The sequence below is a fragment of the Mirounga angustirostris genome, unplaced genomic scaffold (genome assembly GCF_029215605.1).
Source record: "Mirounga angustirostris isolate CCGP_5_RB_7025 unplaced genomic scaffold, mMirAng1.0.hap1 SCAF_1, whole genome shotgun sequence".
Classification (NCBI taxonomy): Eukaryota; Metazoa; Chordata; class Mammalia; order Carnivora; family Phocidae; genus Mirounga; species Mirounga angustirostris.
In genome coordinates this window covers 191,284,595-191,307,487 of record NW_026991709.1, presented here as the reverse complement: position 1 = coordinate 191,307,487, position 22,893 = coordinate 191,284,595, and the positions used below count along the sequence as shown (strand labels likewise).

The 22,893-nt window shown below is 47.6% G+C and overlaps 1 protein-coding gene across 2 annotated transcripts in view; it reads right to left on the bottom strand.

Annotated features, from left to right (window-relative positions):
- The window catches only part of ARHGEF3 (Rho guanine nucleotide exchange factor 3), a 299,011-nt gene that overhangs the window by 254,797 nt on the left and 21,321 nt on the right, over window positions 1-22,893 (bottom strand). For both annotated transcript variants that reach the window (XM_045862139.3, XM_045862138.3), the window contains one exon: window positions 11,618-11,710. In XM_045862139.3, coding sequence (XP_045718095.1) covers window positions 11,618-11,679 — 62 coding nt within the window. In that variant the 5' untranslated portion in view covers window positions 11,680-11,710. The remainder of the gene's footprint in view (window positions 1-11,617; window positions 11,711-22,893) is intronic.

Here is a 22,893-nt window from a genome sequence, read left to right as displayed (position 1 = left end):
CTATAAGGTAGGCCCTATTATTAGCCTCACTTTACATTCAAGGAAACTATAGCCCAGAGGGGTTAAGTGATTTACCCAAGGTTACACCATGCAACAGTCAGGATTGAATCAAGGCAGTCCATCTCCAGGGTGTTCTTAAATACCATGCTATCGTTATTACTAAACCAATTTAGAACTGTAAAATTAAAGTCATGTTAGAGTGGCACCTGGGTGGCTCAGTCAGTGAAGCGTCTGCCTTCAGCTCAGGTCATGATCCCAGGGCCCTGGGATCGAGCCCCACATCGGGCTCCCTGCTCGGCAGGAAGCCTGCTTCTCCTTCTCTCACTCCCCCTGCTTATGTTCCCTCTCTCGCTGTGTCTCTCTCTGTCAAATGAATAAATAAAATAAAATAAAATAAAAAGTCATGCTAGAGTGTTCATATCTGGGGGGAGGTTATGATTTTGTCAGCTTACTTTTACATCACTTCTTACCCTCCTGCCCCCCCAAGAGATGCTATAAACTGGCTTTTCAAATATAAAAATGACATGTGCCGGACAATGTGCTGAGCACACGACAGCTGTAAGCTCATTTAAACCTCAAGACCACCTATGAGATTGGTGTTAATATGATCCCATCTATAGATAAAGATACTGAGGTTCAGGGAGATTAACAGCCTTGCCCAAGATCATAAAACAGAGCAGGGATTTGAACCCAAGAATGTCAGTTACCAGCACCTACATTCTTTCTACTATATATACCATCTTTCACAGAGTTTCAAGTTTTTCCAGGAAAAAAAAAAACCAAGAGTATCATGAAATGAGAGTGAGACCACAGTGGGTGGCTGGCCTATAGCCATGGATCATCTGTCTGGCCTTGAACCTGCATCAGCCCATGACCTTAGGTAGATCCTACCTCTCTTGGGACCTCAGTTTCATCATCTGTGAAGGAGGAGCAAGAGAGTAAGGGGGTCTTCCAATATCACGTTTGGACAGTGTGCATTCGCAGCGACCTAGAGCACGGAGGGCTCTGTGTTTGTCCTCTATAGATGGTAACTTCCCTCCTCTCTCCTCGCACAAGTCTTTTTTTTTTTTTTTTTTAGATTTTATTTATTTATTTGACAGAGAGAGACACAGTGAGAGAGGAAACACAAGCAGGGGGAGTGGGAGAGGGAGAAGCAGGCTTCCCGCTGAGCAGGGAGCCTGATGCGGGGCTTGATCCCAGGACCCTGGGATCATGACCTGAGCTGAAGGCAGATGTTTAACTGACTGAGCCACCCAGGCGCCCCACCTCGCACAAGTCTTTAGGAACAGGTTCCTAACTCTGTCCCTGGACTCAGGTCAGTACACCCAGAAGAGAGTTCTTAGGGACAGCCTGAGACCAGGCTCTTCTGGGAGGAGGTAGGGAGTGGGGTAAAGCAGGGAGGCTGGGAAGCAGCTAGTAAAGAGTGTTTAAACAAGTACTGTACCTTGATCTGAAGAGTAGAAACATATGTAGAAACTCACTGAGCTTTACCCTTAATTTGACACACACCATATATAAAATAAAGCTTAAAAGACAAAAAGTATTTGAAGAGATGACAAATCGGACCAGGCAAGATTTTGCCAAATTAAAACTTTGTTACTATACATGCTCCACATAAAATATTTAACATCCCATCAAAGACACCCCTTTAAAAGTGTCTACCTTCTAAGTTTATTCTGGAAAGGGGACAATAGGGAATCACCAAGATGAATGATTACATTGGGTGAGTGCATCAATGGTGAGGGTAACCCAGGGAAATCCTTCATTTAACAACCAAATCTCAAAGTGCCCAGCTAGCACCTTAACTCTCTAGTCCTGTTTCTATGTGTAATTCAGTGGAACAAGTAAGGGCTAGAATTTCAGATAGGGACTTAGAATCCCCGTTCTGCCAATGACCTGCTGGGCCCTAGGGCTGGACCAGGAATCACAGCCCCTTGCAGCCTCCCCTCCGACCTATGAAAAAGGACAGCAAAGAACACAAAAGAAAGAGGATCACTGGCCCCAGTGGCATGGACATCGGGTGTTTCTGCCACCATGCATCTGATCGTCCATCTGTGGGTAAAAGTACTTGGCCTTCCCACCCATCCCCCCCTTTCAGTCCAAGGGTTCAGATAAGGCTGAACTTATCCCCCGACCCTCGAGGTCCAGAAGACAGCATGTGTCCCAAGCAGAAAAAATATGAGTCAACTTGGGAAGTCTTGTTGGAACAAGTAGGAATGATAAACTCTCAGTCCACAGCTGTGGGAGAATGTTAGCCTGGAGCTTCTGGGAGGTATCACGTAAAGGAAGCCTTCCTGGGAATGAAGCCAACATAGAAGAAAGTGGAGTCAAGGGAAGGAAAGAGTGAGAGCAAAACCGAATAACACTGAGCTCCTGGATCCAGCTATGCCTGAAGCTACCCACTTGGGCTGTCCATTTATATGAACAATATATTCCCTTAATCCAGGCTGAACTGTGTTTCTGTCACTTGGAACAACAAATCCTGACTAATGGAACCGTTGCATAGAATCACAAGAACTCCAAGCTACGCAGGGCACTGGAGGCCATCCAACCAGCGTGCTTTGCACATATCAGCATTCAGTAGCGGTATGCTGGCCTAACAAATTAATGATTTGTTCATCACTCCAGTTCTGACTTCTCAAACTGAAGTAAAGCTATCCTGTTGACATTATTCTAAACCACAGGATAAACCAACTGCATCTTCACGGAGCAGTAATTCAAATGACGGCAAGTAGGTTGACATGCTTTTTTCTTGAAAGAAATACAGAGCGCAACCAAATGTGGCTCACTCCAGGAAGGCAAGGATGGGTCAATATTAGGGAAATCTACCCATGTAATTTACCTCATTAACACGATCAAGAGGAAAAACATATATGTCTCCTTAGATGCCAAGTTGTTAAATTTCAACATTTATTCCTGACTTAAAAAAAAAAATCTCTTGGGGCACCTGGGTGGCTCAGTCGTTAAGCGTCTGCCTTCTGCTCAGGTCATGATCTCAGGGTTCTGGGATCGAGCCCCGCATTGGGCTCCCTGCTTGGCGGGAAGCCTGCTTCTCCCTCTCCCGCTCCCCCTGCTTGTGTTCCCTCTCTCGCTGTGTCTTTTTCTGTCAAATAAATGAATAAAATTAAAAAAAAAAAATCTCTTAACAAAATAGGAATAGAGAGAAACTTCCTTAAGAGATAGACAGCTTAAACTGAGAGCCGGGACTCCTACTAATGTCAGTATGAGGTAAAAAATGACCCAAGATATCACCATTGTTTAACATTATTCAGAAAGCATTTGCCATTCTAATTAGACCAATAAACAGACAAAGTTTCACCAATTGGGAAGGAAGAAGAAGCAAAATTCCATTAACTTGCAGATGATGTGATTATGTGCCTAGAAAAATTCCTCCCCACAAAAAAATAAAATAAGCTCTAAAAAACTATTAGAACTAGTAGGACAATTTTATAATATTAGTCAACATTAATAAAAGAAATTATTAATCAATAGCTTTCCTATATACAACAAAACAAAACAAACGAGAAAATATAAGTGATTTTTCTAAAACACATTCCTTCTCACACTGTTGTTTCTGTTCCCCGTTTAGTTCCCTGTCCTTACAAAACCTAAACCGAACTACAAAACACTGCAGGGCAGAGACGCTGTTAGAAGTTATCTGGCTCCTGCCTGTGCTGGTCCCCAGTAGATCCCCAAGTTCAGCACAGCGCCTGGCCCACAGCGAGCCTCCATCAGTTCTTGTCCTTGAGGAAGATGCTGGCTCCTGTTCGGACTGCACAAAGGTGGGACAAAAGCCACGTTCAGCTCTTGTCCCAGTCCTGGGGAAAGTCTTCACCTGAGTTCCCATGCTCTCCTCCCACCTAGAGAACAAACACGTCAAGAGTCTCCCCATCCACACCCCAGCAGAACACCCCACACAAAAGCAGCACTTCATAAATGCATCTTGATAATTTTGTGGGCCTGGTGAGCACTTCAACCATTGGGGTTCCACGCTCTGCCCCCCCGCCCCCACCACCCAGCCTCCCCAGCTCTCCAAACCCGATTCTCCACCCTTGGAGTTGAAAAGATTGATTTACCTCCAGGGAAAGTGCCACGCTCTTGCCTGGAAGGAATTTCCTATCTGATTCCCCAGGGGGGGAGATTGCCACACATGGCCTCCACCAGCAAGGGCTCGGCGTCAGGACCGAGGCTGCTTTTCACCCAAGACCCGTCCTTCCACAGACTGGGGGCTGGATGAGTTCCATGAACTGGGGTTCCCGGTACCACCTCAGAGTGCCGTGCCTATTCAATGCCCTCCGGTCTGAGTGTTTTTAAACATTTCCCAGGTATGCACTGTGGGCCCTGCTAGGCCCTTCCTTAAGCCCTTCTTGTCCTATGTCTCATACTCTCGAGCTATGACTTATACTCATGTCTCCTTCTACACTGTAAGCAGGTCCACAACCAACTGTATCCCACGGGTGCCTGATGGCGTGCTGAGCCCGTGAACGGTACTCAGATAATTGCTGGCTAGTTTCTTTAAGAGACCAGCATATGTTAGTGACACTCACAGGAAAGTAGAGGGCTTGTCTTCTGACAGCTCTTGTTGGTTCTGTGGTTGGTGGGAGAATGATTTAGGGACTGAAAGCGGACTCATGCCATGTGTTTGGTGCCGACCAGGTGCTGAATAACCGAACTAGGCACTGCTTACCACACAGAACCTTCACATCGACTTTAGGACCTAACTACCACTGTTATCCACCATTCACGGATGGCAAACCGGGACTTGGAAAATGTCAACAATTGAGCCAGGATCACCACCACCTCCCCTAACACCCTCCTGGCAGTTCCCCCTTGTCACTGGGGCCACCCTATAAGAAGGAGAACACTGGGAATTAGGACATGCTGATGGGCTCCCATGATTAGAATGCCCACCCTCCGTGCCTCAGTGGACTATCCTGGCTGAAGGTCAATCCCACTCCCGGGGCAGACACAGCAGTGCCCCCTAACCCCACACCACTCTATAGGGGGCCTCTGAGCTCCTGTCTGCAGAGAGAAGGTAAGATTCCCAGTCGTATGAGAATAGTTGGGGTGGTGAAAAGGCTTTCTCCACTGAGCCAGTCAAAGACAGGTTTAAGTCTGAGCCCTCTAATTACCTGCAACATTAGGGCAGGTTCTTTTTTTTTTTTTTTTTTTTTTTTTTTTAATTTTTTTATTCTTATGTTAATCCCCTTACATTACAACATTAGTTTTAGATGAAGTGTTCCATGATTCATTGTTTGTGCACAACACCCAGTGCTCCATGCAGAATGTGCCCTCCTAAATACCCACCACCAGGCTAACCCATCCTCCCACCCCCCTCCCCTCTAGAACCCTGTTTGTTTTTCAGAGTTAGGGCAGGTTCTTAAAGCTTTGTTTCCTCATCTACAAAATAGAAGCAAACAATATGTCTTCTGCTCAGTCTCTGTGATGTCTGGAGTCAATGTATATAAAAAGCCCTTTTTTAGGAGGTACCTAAGGAATTAGCAGATACTGTTACAATTTGCCATGTAGAGGATTAGCCCAGGCCCACTAGAGAACTGAAGGGCTTTTTCAGTGTCTTCACAGCCGATCTTCCAGGACCTGTCCTAATCAATACCTTTGGCCAGTATAAGGACATATAAGGACTTGGTTTGGTGAAAAAAACCGTAACAAAGCAGAACTTGAGGCTCAGAAGCCTCAGTCTATGTCTTGGCTCTTTTATTCCTTGCTAGAGGACCACAGTCTAACCCTCTGTTTCTCAAAATCTCAGTTCCTCATCTGTCAAATAACATCGTCTCCCTTAAGAGGTCTTCATGTGTCTCAAAAAAGATCACGTGTACTGATTAAATTACTTGAACAATAACTTAGTAAGCTGTCTATGGGGTTATGCCAAAGAATGTAATAAGGAACCTACTCTGCTTTCACATTTATTCTACAAATGTTTATTGACTACTTTATCCCAGACACTGCCCTAAGGAATCAATGAAGACACACAGACCCCCATGCGCCCTCATGGGGCTTATAGTTGTTTTAAACAACATATGAAAAATTTTAGGTTTGAAAGGAAACTCACCCATCAACCAATCCCTTTCTTTGAAGCCAGGGAGGAATCGAGAAATAAAGAAACACACCCAAGGTCACACACCCGTGTTTGCACGGGAGAGTCTCTGTCTGAATAAAAAACGTTATGAAGATACAGCTTATTCTCAACTCACTCACCAGCAGGCTTATAAATGGGTTGGAAGATTCGTTCCACCTTTTGCCTACTATACTATTTTAAAGTTCCTAATGAAAACAAAACAAAACAAAACAAAAAAATGCTGAACGATTCAAATCCAAAAATCTGTGTTTTGGGTTACTTTGCCTTTCTGTCCTAGGCACATCACTAAAGCTCTGGGAGGAAGCTTCGAGATTTCCCAGCCCAGCATGTCCCCAGTGTGATCTATGCAATAGCAGATGTGGGGGGGGCCGCACACTCTACCCTCTCCTGAGAGACCCCTCCATGCACAGTGACTGACTTTTTACAGGTTCTGTTGGGTCCTGCGAGAAAGGCCACATTTAAGTGAGCTTAAGTCAGCAATACCCAGACAAGTTTGGCGACGGGCTGCAGAGCCTACTGATGTTTGGAAGAAACCATATTCGAATGAGCAGGCTGTGGGAAATACTGAGGGGATCTCTAAGAAGACACCATGGGGAGTGAAGTGCCTTGCCCCAGGTCACAGGGCTGGTGAGTCCAGAAGTTAAGGCTAGAGCCTCAGGTCAGGAGAGGTTACACTCTCCCTTTTGTTGGGTTTCCAGCTTCTCAAGGTCAGCAGCTGAATTTCTGGAGGGTGGAGGAAGTGGAGAGAGCCCCACACAGCCCTGTGGGCGGTGAACAAAGAGCTCATAAAAATCAGTGACCAAAACAGCTCAAGCCTAAGGACAAGATGGAAGTTGATAAGGAGATCAAGAGAACAACTAACAACAAGGAGCAAGCCTAACCTTCGTATAGGTGAGGGCTCTCAAGCATGCTAGAAATTAGTTACCCCTGAGCATGAAACCCAACACTACTCTGGGGGCAAATCTCAGTTTGGGATATAGCCCTTCATGTCACCACCTAAAAATACTGTTTTCTGACCAGTTCAGTCCACCGAAGGTGCTCACGGGCTAAGAGCCTACTGTGTGCCGGGTCCCAGGCCAGATGTGGGTGTTCCTGCACCAGGCAAGGCCAGCCTTGCAGGAGAGTAAAGCCCAGTAGAGCGGGCACAGGGGAGGTGCTCAAGACATACTGAAATATATGAGCAAGCCAGAGATCTTTATTTTCATAAAGAGACCTACATTTGTACAAGGTGAGAGTGAAAGGCCTTTATAATTCCTTATATGAGCATTTTCCCAAAGTGCTTAGGCCTGCTAAGCAGTGAAGGATACTGACTGACTGACCGACTGAATGAATGAATGAATGAATGACCGAATGAACGAATGCACAAACTTAAACCTTTCCATTTCTCCGGCATGGGCTAAGTCCTAACCATCCACCCATTTCACCACTTTCCAGGAAGGATTCACAAGAAGAACAAGGACTTCTCCCCTCAAAATTTTCCTCTTTGAACATCAGAAATTCCATATGCCTAACTCCACTACAGCACAGCTGAGAAATTGAGGCCCGGCGAAGCAATATCTATCCACAGTCACTGGTAGCAGCAGAAAACTGAACTCCCCAGGGGCTTGAGCTCCTAGACATCCTGCGTTCTTGTGAGTCAGCACCTAGAGCTAGAAGTGGTGAGTCAGGGCTGCTCAGTCAATAGAGGCTGTAGGGAGAGGTCTCCTCAATAAAGTCACGAGGTTAAAAGACAAAACACCCACAAGTACTGGAGGGCAGTGTGGTCTGTGGGCAGGGTCTCCAGGGAGCCGCTCTCTTCAGGAAAGTGGGGTGAGCCCCCGGAGAGTTGAGGTCCTTCTCACTGTCCGGCTTTGTCATTTCACCTCACTTCAGGGACCTGTTGTCACTACTCCACCCCCTACGCTCATCAGTCCAGAAACACTAGTGAGCACCTACTGTGCCACACCCCAGGTAAATGATAGTGAGCGAAACAGGTAAGATCTGGCCCCATGGAATTCACAGTCCTATCAGTGAGGCAGACACTAAAAATTGTGTCGACTGATTACCATTTCTAAAACACAAGTCGGGGCGCCTGGGTGGCTCAGTCAGTTGGGCATCTGCCTTCAGCTCAGGTCATGATCTCGGGGTCCTGGGATCGAACCCTGCATCGGGCTCCCTTCTCCGCAGGGAGTCGGCTTCTCTCTCTGCCTCTGCACCCCACCCCCCGCCTCGTGCTGGCTCACTCTCTCTCAAATAAATAAATAAATCTTTTAAAAAAATAAAAATAAAACACAAGTCTGTCCCTATCAGCCTCCTGATTAAAAATCTTCGTAGGTTCCTCACCCTATGTAAGAATAAAAATACACAAACAAACATGAAAAAGCCACCTTTATTAAGTGCTTCCTATATGCCAAGTACTTTACTGTGATTAACTCAGGGTGTGCCCCACCAACTCACGCAGGAGATCCTATTATTATCCCCACTGAGCAATGAAGAACTAGTTTTCCACTTAACCACTGCTCATAGTGTGTGCCGTCCCCACACCCGACTCTGAATCCTCTAAGAACTCATCTTACCCATCTTTCTGTGTCTGGTAGTATTCAATAAAGGCCCACTGAGTGAATAATCAATTGATGGATCAATGGACAGGTTTCCTTCAAGGCATTATTGGCTAATCAGCTCATTTTTTGGAACAAGTGCTGATCAGTGTTCTAATAACAACACTAGACTAGCCGTAATGTACAAAGGGCCAGAGCCAGACCCGGGACCTGAGCCCGAGGCTTGTCTCTGTGTGAACTCGGACAATCACATCATCACCCTAGGCCAGACTGCTTAAAACTACTGAAGAGTTTGAAGATGAAGAGCAAAAAATTATAATAATGAGCCTAGGATTATCTGGGTCTAAACTTGCTCGTCTCTGAAACATCATGGGAGGGGGCCTCAGGAAGGCCTCCGGAATTGCACACTGCCTGACTTTAGAATGAGATCTAAACTTGCAATTCTAGAATAGGGTGACTGATTGGGCCTGTGGGGGCAAGTGACACACTTCCTTCCACAGCTCAGGGGGTGTATTTATCCTAATAAAGCAGATCGATTCCAATGACAAATATGCACAACCTGGTGTTAAAAAATAACAACAACAAAACAGACAAGCCTGGCTCAGTCGCATGACTCTTGAACTTGGGGTTGTGAGTTTCAACACCCATGTTGAAGGTAGAGATTACTTAAATAAATAAATAAACCTTAAAAAAAAAAAAAGAAAGAAAGAAAAAACCAAGCCCAAATTGAAGTCATTTCCTCCCCCACAACAGCAAGACTTCATTATAGTTTCAACCTATCCCAGGAAGGTGACCTTTTTAGAATTCAACCTGAAATTTTTTCATCAGCACTAGTGAGGTCATCTGCAAGATTAAAACCCTGCCATTCCCTCCCGGACCCCAAAAAAGTTGTCTTGACCTGGAACAATATTTTCTTTTGCTAATAACTTCCTTGCCCCACCCTCCCTCCTATTCTGTTCACCTCCTCAGAGCTCCTTTCTACTTTCCCAGCTGATGAATCGTTTAATAAAAGCCAATTCGATCTTCAAATTTACTTGGTTGAATTTTGTTTTCTAACACTGGAAAACCCCTTTCCAGAGAAGGATTTTGGACAAACTCAGGTGAGGCTGCCACCCAACTGGACCCCAGACAGAGGAGCTGATGATATGCAGGAAACTGTGTTCACATGCCGGCCGGGGACCTCTCCCCCAGGAAGGCCATGGATGCAGAATAACAACTGGGTGTGGCCAAGGCAACAGCAAACACGGGTGTGATGGCCCCACAGCTCCATCCTCAAGGAGAACTCAATGTGGGTCTCTTTGTCACCCTAGCTCCATGGCGAGATAGGGTTTTTGCTGTTTGGGTTGGTTTTGAATGAATTTCTGTCCTAATGTTGCCTAATGGCCATAATGAGGGTAAGAACACAACTCCCTATCATATGGGCCATGTGAGAATTAAATGAGATACGTCAGCCCAGTGATCCACACAGAGCCTGACACATAGCATCTTCTCAGATGGTTGCCAATAGTGATGATGGCGGTGACAGTGGGTGGCGGATGGAACCACCTGAAGTAGGAAAAGCCAACCAAAGGCTCCTCAAAACCAGCAGTCAAGAGAGAAGCAGGTAATCCTGTTACACACTCTCCTGGAGAAGCATGCTTGGATACTTTTCAGAAGAGAAAATGAAGTGGCACCCACTCCCAGATATGACCAGGACTGCCCAGATGTCCTGGGCTTTGGGATAGGTCACTAGACCCCTTTAAGGACAGAGCTCACCATCTGCCATTGGGAGATGAAACCAGGTAACAGAGAGACCTGAGGAGATGTCTCCCCAGAGTAAAGAGAAGGGAGAGGAAATGACAACCATGGAGAGATACCACCCAGTGGACTGGCAAAAATGGGAGAGCATGAAGAGCTGGGGTGCAGCAGGAGGGTAGGCAAATAGGAGATCTGGCACCCTGTTGACAAGTAGTCTTTAGAGAATGACTTGGCAATATTTAGTAAGATCTTAAATGTATACACAGGATGGCGCAACAACTCCACTCCTCAGTAACTTCCTAAGAGAAATATCTGCCCATGTGCGCAGGAGGCACATACCAGAAAGTGCCTCCCAGCACCATATAAGGGCAAACAATGGGACCTACCTACCCACCACCCACAAGAACATGGCTCAATAAACAGTGGGATTCTTATGCCACGCATACATTATTCATTTCGTAGTAGATAAAAGGAAGATTCTCATGTACTATCTTTAAAACATTTTAAGACATCATTGAATTTTTTAAAAAAGATTACAAAATAGACCAATAAGCATAGTATGACTGCCTGTATCAAAAGAACAGAAAGGGGGGAAAAAAGGAAAGAAAGAATGGCTTTTTTCTCTGTATGTAAGCACCTAGAAAAAGTTCTGGAAGTAAATGCACAAAAGTAGGTCACAGTAGTTACTTCTGGGAAAGGCAGGTGTGGAGTGGGGAGGCTGGGAATGAAATTGGGGGAGGGTGTGTCACCTATTTTTAACTAGGAAAAAATGTATCTATGCATCTCTTGGGCATTAAAATAAAATTAAATGAATACATTTATTTTTAAGAAGAGGTGGAAGAAAGAGAAAGATGTAGCTGCCAAAAGCTAAGGGGCTGTCTTTGCCTTCTCTCAGGGACTGGCCACCCACACATGTAGACATAATCATCTGAGCAAGTGTCCACAGTTTCTAGGAATGAGTGTCCATAGCTTTTAGAATCAAATATTTAATTCTCTACCACATTAGTTCTATTTATACCAACTCTTCCTTCTAAGTCTTAGAAAATAATCTCTCATACTTAACAAAGGTATCCTCCTCTGGTGTCAGAAACTAGAGACTGGGAAAAGGGACACAAGAAATCCTGCTATTTCCAATTCTTGATGGCCTCCACTGACATATACGGACTTAGTTCATCTAAGTCCTACATTGCATTTAATTGTTGCACGTGAGAATTTTAAAATTTTTAATTTTTAAAGATATTTTTACCTTTCCTTGTTTTCTTCCATCCCTCTGAAGACACACTGATTCATTACTGTGGAACTGTCCATATAAACAGCATGGCTGGTCCAGGTCTTCTTTCTGAAAGCAAAACAACCAGTATGTATAACCTGGGCATATTTATGTTATAAACACACAAAGAGCTGCATTAAATACATACAAGGGGAATATGTCAAAGGTGGTCCAGTGACAATTAAAATCCATTCTCCCTTTCTTCCACAGTTATTCAAGTTTTATCAGGGACTACATCTCCCCAGTGTACTTGCAGGTAGGTGTGGCCAGGTATCTAACTTCCCAGTGGAATGAGAGAGGAAAGGTGCCACTTCCCCATCTAGGTCTTACGACTTGGCACACCTTGTCCACCCTTCTCACTGGCTCCCACATGCTAGAACTCAGCTCGGACTGTGCAGATGATGACCACACATTTGGAAATTGTTCCACATTTGGAACAGAGCAACAAGATGGAAGGCACCTGGGCCTGTGATTGACTGCATGGAGCATGACCACCCTCTCACCTTGCAACTACCACCTTAGAGAGAAATTGCTTTATTCTTTAAGCACTGTTTTATCTGATCCTATTTGTATGGCTAGTTAACTCTCATCACAGTTGGCGCTATCCTTAAATATTACCTTTGGGGCCCTCCTGAGGGTGAGTTTGGTTATTTGGAGCTTATGATGTGCTATGTCTATGGAGACAGGTAAGGCCAAACTATTTTCAATCACAACTTTGGTAAAATCACATGTAATCTGAGTAGTACCCAATCAGTGTTAGATGGATGAAGATGTTAATGAGCATGTAATACCTTCTAGTGTGAAGACTGTCAAGAGCAGGGCACCTGGCAGAATTAGGAACACTGGGATCCACAAGTATGAGTTGTGAGCTTTGCTTCATGAAATGACTACTTGGAGTGGTAAAATATCCCAATGAACATGATACCCACATTTAAGGATTCGAGTCTATGTGCTTGAAAGCAGCAGAAACTAGGAAGACACAGGGATGAGACGGAAAAAGAACTAGAGAGAGAACATTTCAATGGGTGGAGGATTCTGCCCACTTGCTCTTCCACCCCCTGAGCATTTGCCCCAGCTGAGTCTCAGATAGAATCCTGAGCTTCCCTCCTCAGCCTCAGGTACTGCGTTCCTCACCACTTGGGGTGGGGTTAGCATTAAAGCAGATTCTCTTTCTACAGCATGGTCCCAAACCCAAACCAGCTGCTTCATTTGGTGTCAACCAAAGAAAGAAACAGCCATCAGTTTCAACAATGGAAGACTGGCTGTGTAGACCATATTGAGAGATGGAGGACTGGCCTTCAACCTGGTGCCTAGGCAAAAGGGGGTTAGGGGTAATTTGGACACCTATGATCTTCCATGATCTTCCAGGCTGGTGCATCAGCCTGTTGAGCATCAAATCTGCTTGGCCCAATCTCCCTCCTACTATCCTCCTCCACCTGCCCCACCATGAGTCTGACCTTTTTTCCAGATCAAAGCACCATGAGGGGAACACCTGGCTGGCTCATTTGGTACAGCATGCAACTCTTGATCTCAGGGTTGTAAGTTCGAGCCCCATTTTAGGTGCAGAGACCACTTAAAAAATAAAATCTTAAAAAAAAAAAAAAAAAGGCACCATTAGGATAAACTCTCAAATCCGGGTAAGCAGGACCAGATACCTTGGACTCCTGCACCCCAAGGCACTGGAAAGAGTCAGTGTTGGGGAGAATCCCCAGCCATAGTCTACAATGCTGCTCTTTTATTTAACTGGCAAAGAGCACACCATGAGATATTTTTAGCATCTGGATCCCTGTCTGGGACCACTGCTCTGGCTTCCATCAGAGCTAACTTCATCAGCTAAGGCATGTGCATTACAGAGGGGCCCAGAATAAGGCAAGAGGGAAGATGTGGATCCTGGAATGTGGAGAGATGGAAGGGTAGTGAGACGTGGGCTCGGAGTCTCAGAGGGGCCACCACATCCCCTCCATCCCGTACGAAGGGAGAGGGGAGAAAGCAAGCAGCCCACACCAGAGTCATTTCGGCAGCCCACCTCAGCTCAGCCTGGAAGGCACATCTGCTCAGTGTACAAGCCCTTCCACAGCACAGTAACTGCTGCAAGGGGGTTCAACATCTATAGCCCCAAATTATGCAGACTCTCCTCAATGCCACATTTCCCGAGCAGCTGTGAGGGGTCAGAGCCTGCCCTCAAAGGAACCACCTTCACCCTTCTGACTGTGGCAAGGGGCAAGGACTGAGGGCACCCCACTCTGTACCCCAGCACTGAGGGGTGCTCAAGGCCAGGCTCTGTCAAGGATTATTTCATCCATTTCTCACATCAGCCCTGGGAGGCAGATACTGCCTCACTTTACAAATCAGGAAACTGGGCACAAAGAAGTTAAGTTTTGGCCAAAGGCCATACAGAACAACAAAATGGTAAAATTGAGACTTGCACCAAGCATTTGATCTGGGAGTCTGTGCCCCTAACCAGTGTATTATAATGTGCATGGTAAAGCTCAGTAACGGCTGAATGAATGAATGAACAAATGATGAATGAATAGTTTCAAAAGCAGTTTCAGGAATGGGGGGCTATGGAGAGATGATGTCTCTATAAAGCCCTAGGAGGGTGGACCATGATCCTGACATCACCAAGCTGGATGCCAACCAAATGGGTGATATTCTCAGAACCCCCTCAAGACAGTCATTCAGTCCCTGAACACTCTGAACACTCTGAACCCAGGGTTGCCAATTTCTATAAAAGGAATTTATGAGCTCAATACCGTTGTCCCTAATAACCACAGCTACCTCTGATTCAGCACCTGTGTGCAGGCAGTAAACTCAGGGTTTGCAAACAGAGGCTTCTCATCTACCCACAGCCCCACTCCACCCAAGTTCTCAGTAATCCTCTCAACAGATAAGGATGCTGCAAGTTTGTTTTCTATACATCAACGTAGCCAAGCGAAATCCCCCAACTTTGCATCCTACAATTCCAGGTCAATAGTCATGAAAATACAATAAAAGCATTTATACTAAGGAGGAGGAGGAAGAGAAGCAGTAGCTTCTCTGCCTCTCTCATCCCATTTCCACTCCACAGGCACCTGTCATTTCACCTCTGGATGAAGTACATCTCAGCTGGCCCCCTCACCACCCCCAACCCTGGCAATCGCTGCCCACCCAACTGGTCTGGAATGTTCCCCTGACACCTGCCACATGGTCCTTGCCCCTCCTTTCACCCCTCTGACATGTCCACAGGGAGCCCAATCTCCTCCCAGGAGCTCCCCCAGCTCCTGTAGGACTTTCAATACAACCCACACCATTTGGACTTCCCTGCTACTGTGACATAGTAACCGTTAGTAGTACTGAGTACTTTAGTCTAATCTCCCCCCCAAAGACTGCAAATGCAAGAACAGAAATCAGGTCTTGTGCCTTCAGTTCTTATTGATGTGAACTCCTTAAGCTAATTAAGAACTACTACTATCATTAACAGCCTTTGTTGAGCACCTGCTTCATATCACGTTCAATGCTCCTCATGCATTTCATTTCCTCTTCTCCCAGCCAGTGGAGTGGGTGCTATCATGATCCCCCTTTTGAATAGGAGGAAAGTGAGGCACAGAATGGCTAAATAACATGCTGAGGGTCCCAGAGCTCATCACAGGAAGGATGGGATTTGAACCCATCCAAGCTGATTTCAGAGTCCATGCTTTTGACCCACATCCCACTCTGCTTCCCTATGTCCCACCCAAAAGCCAGAGTTGGGTGTATTATTGGTGTTTAATACACACTGTGACATGCTTGATCACAAAAAATACACACACACATACACACACACACCCATACACATTTTTAATATGTTATAAAACTTCTCACCAGTACACAAATAACAAATCAAGACTCTTCACCAAATAAGATCTTTTCAGCCTCAGATCTCAAACAAGGACACGCCCTCTGGAGAGATTTGCAGAAGCTCTGCATAGTCCTTGCTCTGCATCATGCTTGGCATTCAGGGGGCTTTATAAACATTTATCAGTAAAAAAAAAAAAAACCAGCCAGAATTTGTCCTACAGGCTTTTATCAGAATAGGGAGAGAGCTGGATACTTTTTTTTTTTTTTTTTGCCTGCCAATCTCAGGGTCAAAGCCAACGTCAGAGTTGAAGGCTGATTGGACAACTCAGTCTGTGACCACAAAGTCCCAAGCCACCTGCCCCAGATGACCTCACCTCCTCGATGGCCAAGAATTGTGACCCCGAGGCCTTGGCCAGTACCAAGGCCACCATGCTGGAGGGCTGCTGAAGCCACTAAATGGAACCAGAGATAATGACACCAGCAGCCCTGCGGTCCCCGGAATAGCAGGGGCCTGTGCCCAGGAGCATGCAGACTATTGAGAAGACGTTATTTTTAAATGGCTTCCTCTGAGGAGGAACATGGGACCGGCTGACAGTTAAGGGGGGCTTCAGTTATAGCTGTACCCCTAGCATTTTTACAAGAACAAAAAAAGTGTTTATGTATTTTGGAGGTTATTAAAATTGTTTCAAAGTTTTTTTTAATTAAAAAAAAAAAAAAACCTTATCATTACAGTACGGTGTGAGACCGCAGTAATAGAGAGATATAGAGTTACAAGGGGATCAGCACCTACATCAGCCTGAGGGAATCATGGAAGGCTTCTCCGAGGAGGCACTGCCTGAGCTGAGTTTTGAAGGAGGAATAAGAGCTTGCCAGGCCAACACTCCAGGGTTGTTCTGGGTGAAGGGCACAGTGTAAATAATGGCAGGGAGGAAACAGAGGTCACAAGAGTGAGAAGAGGGTAGAGGAAAGTAGGAGGAGGGCTGGAACACCATAGCACCTCTTCTCGGTGGGTTGTGCACGGCCAAGTTAGATGATGTAATCTCTGCTGAGGGTTCAGCCAAGAAGAGGCACTCATGAGTGGTTGGCATTATCTACTGTTACTTGTACGTCTACTCCATTCTTCCTAGAGACCAGACTCTATGGACCTCATGGCGGGGGGGGGGGGGGGGTTGTTGGGGCAAGAATTTGGAAATGAGATCCCCACAACCACCCACTGAGAGACACTGTATACTCAACCACTCGTGTGCCCTCGGGCTTTCCCAGAGCCCCCTAGTGCCCCGCTAGAGCTCCCTCCGCACTCCTCCCTCATCCAAACCCCAACCACATGTGTGCACGTGTCTCCCCAGCTCCACTGGGTTTCCTGACACCCCAAGCATGAACACAGTGACAAGTATAAGAGTTGTTGAACAAATGAACAAAGGAACTGCACTTCTCCACGTTAATGAAAGGTGACGCAGAATCAGGACATCACAGATGCCATCACCACACAGCTGAAGAAATAATCATGGGGAGCCAGCCACCCCAGAATCACAGAAAAATGAGGTTCCAAGAGGCAAAACCCCCAGAGTACCCACCCCAAGCCCTTACGTCACTCTATCAAAGAAAGATGTATCCCTAAGAGACCCAACGACTTGGGTGCCATATCCCCAGACACCAAGTCAAGGTGCCCCAGCGATGAAATGGATGCAATAGGCTGATGCCATTTTCATTCCTGCTCCAACAAGTATTTTGAACTCCACTCTTGCCCTCTTGCCAGGCAGCCTCCGGGTTAGGCAGCTGGCTCTCCACGTGCCTTAATTACCTGGAGAGCAGAGCTGAGTGTGTCACAGCAGCAGGTAACAGTTCCCGTTCTCACTGCCTAGGTCCAGGCTGCGAGTGTGGGCATGGCAAGCTTGTCTGGGAGGCATGGACAGAAGATTAGGTCGGTCCTCAGGGCCTCATCACAAGCCTCCAGCCTCTCCAGTGTGAGAGCACATCCCAGGGTCTAGAACGAGGGTTCAGTGGGGATACCACCGGTGGTCAAGTCCTGTCCAGGCTGCCCGTCCTTAGACCAAAGGGTATTCTGACTTCACCCAGGGCCTCTCCTCTCCCATATGATTCTTATGCCAGAATAAGTTCTCATTCTATAAAATAGTTCCGATGCAACAACAACAACGTTTGAAAAACCTCACTTCATAAGAAACCTCTACCACCCGCCTGCCTCTCTCTAGGTCTCTCCAATAATGTCTTTGGTGGGCACTTGGTACATTTCTGTTGATGGACAGAGAGCATACTTATCCATTCACAGAGGACCAACGGCAGGAGGGATAAGGCACCCTGGTCAGAGCAGTCGGGGTCTCCCGTCCGTGCTTCCGGATAGAAGACGCACGCTGCCCCAGCAGAGGGCGGCCCAGGGGTCACCGTGGCCCTCACTGTCCTCCTCCTCCTCCCCACAGGCCACAGTGACAGTGGCCTTCCCGTGTCCCAGGCACCCTGTGGAGGGCTTCAAATGCTCTGATTCCATTTCACCCTCTCAGCAACGTTTTTGCTTCTCACAGATGAGGAAACGGACACGCAGAGGAGCTTATGTGACTCGCCCAGGGCTCCCAGAGCTAGTGAGTGGAAGGGAGCACCAGGGCACACGCACACTGTCCCTCCTCCCCCCAAACAGAAGACCAAAAGGGAGACAACAGTCATAGAAAATGGTCCCAGAAGAGGCCTGGTGGCAATTTTCCCAGTTGGGGATAAAACTGGATTCCTTGCACAGGGGAAGATTTCCTGACCTGTTCCTTCGCCAACCAGGGCATTTGTTAAAATAAACTTCACAGAGCTGACCAACACATCACACTCGCTAACTCAGCTGGAGGACGGTAGTCCGCTTTGCCTCATCATTCATCACCCGCAAGGACAAATGCCCAAGTACAGCACACCGCATACTTCAAAACACCTGCAAGAAAGGTGAGCTCTCTTAAAAGCCCAACCGGAAATCATGTTTCATGAAATTGTATGTAGCTAGCCACTTGGAGACAATTTAAGATTCATGGGAATCTGTGGGGCTCTAATTTAGGGGAGGAGATGAATAAGACCTATCAAGGACCTACTCTATACCCACATTAAGTCACAACAGATCCCCATGAGATGCACATTGGTATCCACATGTTACAGAGCAGGAAACGGACTCCAGCTTCAGCAGCTTGGTCAAGCTCCAGCAGCTGGACTGCAACAGCAGGGACTGAGCAGCTGGGTCTGTCTGACTCCTGGGTCCAGGCCTCCAAACTTCCAGTATCCCAGAGGCTCTGGCACCTGAGTAAACACACAGCTCGACTCCCCTATGAAAAAACTCTCTGGCTAAATCTTAGCTCCATCTCTGTGCTCTGACCCCAAGTGTCAGCTAAGAAAGACCCTGCAAAGGGGAGGACCAATTGCTGCCTTCTGACCCTGCAGGGTAAATTCTGAAGTTGGTGGGAAAAATCCTGCAGGGTCCAAAATTTCCCCCGAAATCCCCTCAGGAAGGTGCCTTTGGGAGAGGGGCTCCACCTCCCTCAAGGAGCCCAGCACAACCCAGAGCCAGAGTGGGTGGCTGTGTGTTCACATGCACTCCCATGTCAAGTCTGTGGTTGGGAAAGACTCACACATAGGGCTGCCCCACACTGGCTGGGGCACGCAGGATGTGGGGCCAGCTTGGGGGACCTTCCTGAACACACACTCACTTCAGTGGAACAGCAGGATTAAACATTTGTTTCTTTTTTCTAAGAGCTTCTAGTTTAGCTCACATTAAGTTAAACACAAGAGAGATATGATTCCATGATACCATAATTCTGCAATAACACGATCTTCCATTACTACTAGAACATAATTATAAACACATTCACGACATAGATAACCAATTGAATCTTTGGGTAATTTGACCTTTGCCACTTAGCAGCTACGAGAGCTTAGAAAAGGCTCCTGTGCCTCAGTTTCCCCAACTGTAAAACAGGGGTCGTAATGGTGTCTACCTCATGGGGCTCAGTGAAGTCAACGAAACAGTGCAAGTGAAGAGCCCAGCACAGAGCTTCACAAAGGTTAGTGTGCCCTCCCCACTTCATAAAAACCAAAAAGACAAGAAAGCAGAGGGGCTCAGGGAGAGGTTAACAGCTTTTCAGAGGTCCCATGGGGAGTAAGCTCCAGAGTCCACGTGACAGCCAGTGCTGCGGGTCTTGAGGAGCTGGGTGTATGAGAGGAGACTGGATAGAATGAAGTGGCCCAGGGCAGCTAGGTCTAAGAGCCCAGGGGACAGAACCTGAAGCTTCAGGAGCCGGGATGCTGAGCAAACAGGAGGATGGAATGAAGTGGGGGAAAGCCCTTCCAGGGAATATAAAAATACCCGGGGAGGCACCATTCCAGACCCACCTGGAAGGCAAGACTCTACAGACACGGAGATGTCAGGAGGCAGTAAATTGCTACCTCAGTCAGAGTCACAGAGAAGACAGTGACTTGAGTGACGGTCACCCTGGATGAGCCTTGGAGCATTCCACCCCTCCTGCCAGCCCACCCAGCACCCTCCTCCCTGACCCCAAGGCTTTGTAAGATCCCCTCTAGGATTCCAGATCCCTCCCCTTCCCCTCCAAGAGGCACACACAAGAGATGACAGCAAGGAATGGCAATCTGGAGCTGGGCCAGCCAGGTCATATGTCCAGCACCGGCCTGGCTCTGCCCAATGAACATTCACTCACTGTTGGGGCCGAGAATGAGCGAGGGAGGCCCCTCTGACACCGTAATGGGACCTCCCACACACAGCAGCCTTGCACAGGTCAAGAGTAAGACTGCACCTTCCACAAAACCCTTCTGGAGATTTGCAGGCAGCAGGGAGAGTGGAGTGAGGGAGGACCCTTCCATTTGGTGATAATCATTCCCCTGTGTCCAGGGAGGAGCAGACAACGGAAAGGGGCCGACGCTTCCGGAGGCGAAGCCTGACATTTGAGCCCTGCGCTCTGCTGGGGCCAGAACAGCTGTCCTCCATCACTCCCCTCCCAAGGGGCTAGCAGGGAGCATGAGACCACAGCTCAGAGCAAATCTGGAGGCAGAGGCCCCCACGTTGTTGGGACACCAGCCGTAATAAAGACACTTGCCCTTGTGTAAGTTTTGGTGGCAGCAGAGGGACCCTTGAATTCAAACCAGCAGAACATTTTAATTCCTACTAATTGTAGGAAGGGAGCAGCTACTGTCACTACCCAGAAACTCCACCTGGTGACCTGGCACCCAGAAAATCCACCGCGCCCAGCAGGGCAGGATGTGCCAGGGCATGTGGCTGAGGACAAGGGCCTTGCGTTTCCATGATAGAGTCTGAGGCTGTCAGAGCCAGGAGGACCCACAGTCCTCAGAACCTGCAGGTATCTTGACTCAGCAAAGCACAGAATCATCTGTGCACAGAATCATGCTCCGCCTCAGCTCAGCCCTTCTGAATCAGTCACCAAGGCTGGTTCTGGGAATCTGCACTTTAAAGGGCCCCCCACCCCCACCCCCGCCCCCGCCCAGTGATGCTGAGGCAGCTGGCCCAGCACTGGGCTGCTCTGGAAACAGAATCAGTCCAGCCTGCTGGGTTTAACTGTCAGGTATCAGGGCCATCTCGTTGACGGTTCATCCATTCATGTGTCTGTTGACTCTAGGAGCATTTACCCAGGGTCACCCACAAGACACAGTTCCTGCCATTCAGGGAGCAGCTGGGTTCACCTGGGGAACTTCTCAGATATGCAGCTGTCCAGGCTCCACTCCCTGTGAGTTAGATTCTGAGGGACTCAAAGTCCAGTGGGAAAACCCAAGCAAGGCCTGACATGGAGAGGGATCTGGAAATTGATGGCCAGGCAGGCAGTTCTGACCGAGGAGCTAGGCTGTGCCTGGCTTCGTGGCACAAGGGAAGGAAGATCTTACCCAGCACCTGCTACATGCCAGCCCCCTGACTACTGTTAGCGCAGTGAATATTCACCACAGCCCTGCCGGAGGGCCATCTTAATCCCCATCACGCAGATGACAGCACAAGGTTTGGAGCAGGGGAAATGACCTGCCCGAGATCCTGGCGCCAGCAAGCCCGGGCTGGGATTTGAACCCCAAGAGCCAGAGCACTTGCTCTTTTCACTACCATTCTCTCCTCCTCCTGAGTCCCAGGCTCAGGGAAGAATGCCTCTGTCCACCCACACTGTGAATCCAGAAACCTGAGAGGTGGCCTTGACCCTTCTCTCTTCTTACGCCTCATGGACAATCAGTCCTGGCCCTTTGTCCTCTACCCCCTTCTCCTGAACTTGACCTTTAACACCACGAACCACCTCCATTATGTCCTGTGGTATTTAAAAAAGCCTAATCCGCTAGGTCACTCCCTGGCTTAATCCTCTGCAAGGCCTCTTCACAGGCCTGAAGATACAAATCTTCCTCCCAGGTTTGCTGCGGGGCCTTCCAGTGTATCCCCCACCCCACCCCATTCCCTTTTATTCTAGTTCCTTCAGCTCAGAGGCCTTTGGCCGACCTCCCAGAACACCAGAACTCAGTTGGGTCCCCAGCCTCCTCCAGAAAGACAAGGCCACAGAGCAGGGGCAGCTCTGTCCTGCCCATGGCTGAGCCCCTGCGGATGTAGTAGGGGTGTATGGCGGGGGTAGGGGGTGGCTGCTGACTGGCCACGGGACTCTGCAGCTGGCCTGAGGTCCAGGTATGGTGGTAGCAGAGAAGCCAGGGAATCAGGACTGGGCAGACTGGCCAGGGCGAGACTGGGAAGGGAAGGCTGTGAACACCACAGAAAGGAGCTAGGACATAAGCCTGGGGGCAGCCAAAGAGGCTCGTGGAAGCAGGGGAGTGATATGACCAAATTCGCATGCACATACTATTGGTAGAATTGTCATTTTCTCTCATCTCTTTGAAAGGCAACCTGCCGATAACCACCAAAATTTAAAATCTGCATTCCCACTGATCCAGTAATTCCAAGTCTATCATGGATACTCACTGTAGCATCCTTCTATATTAGCAAAAAAGAAACAGTGACCTAACCAGCCAACTGAAGAATAAACTATAGCAGGTAAGTCCACAATCCCTCTTCCCACCCTTGCAGCTGATGTGTTTCAGAATTCATAATGTTTGCATCTCAGAAAGGTAATACGAAGTGTGTACAGTATGTTATGTAAAAAACCAGCAGGGTGAGGTGCAGCATCCATAGTCAAATATATAAATATTTCTGCAGCTGTGCATGTGACTATTTCTGCTGCATACTATAAATAGCCTCCTATTAATTCAGGTTAGGTTTGGTCATCAAATGAATTCGCACCAAACTTTTTTAAAGGCATGCAGTTTTTTGATGCTTATGCTGTCCCAACCAATCAGCCTGGAGGCCTGGAAATGAAGCATGTCCTTCTCCTGTCAGAAAGACACCTGTAAGAGCACCCCAGCACAGAGCCAGAGACCCCTAGAGCACACACCATGCCCTGGGGCCCCCA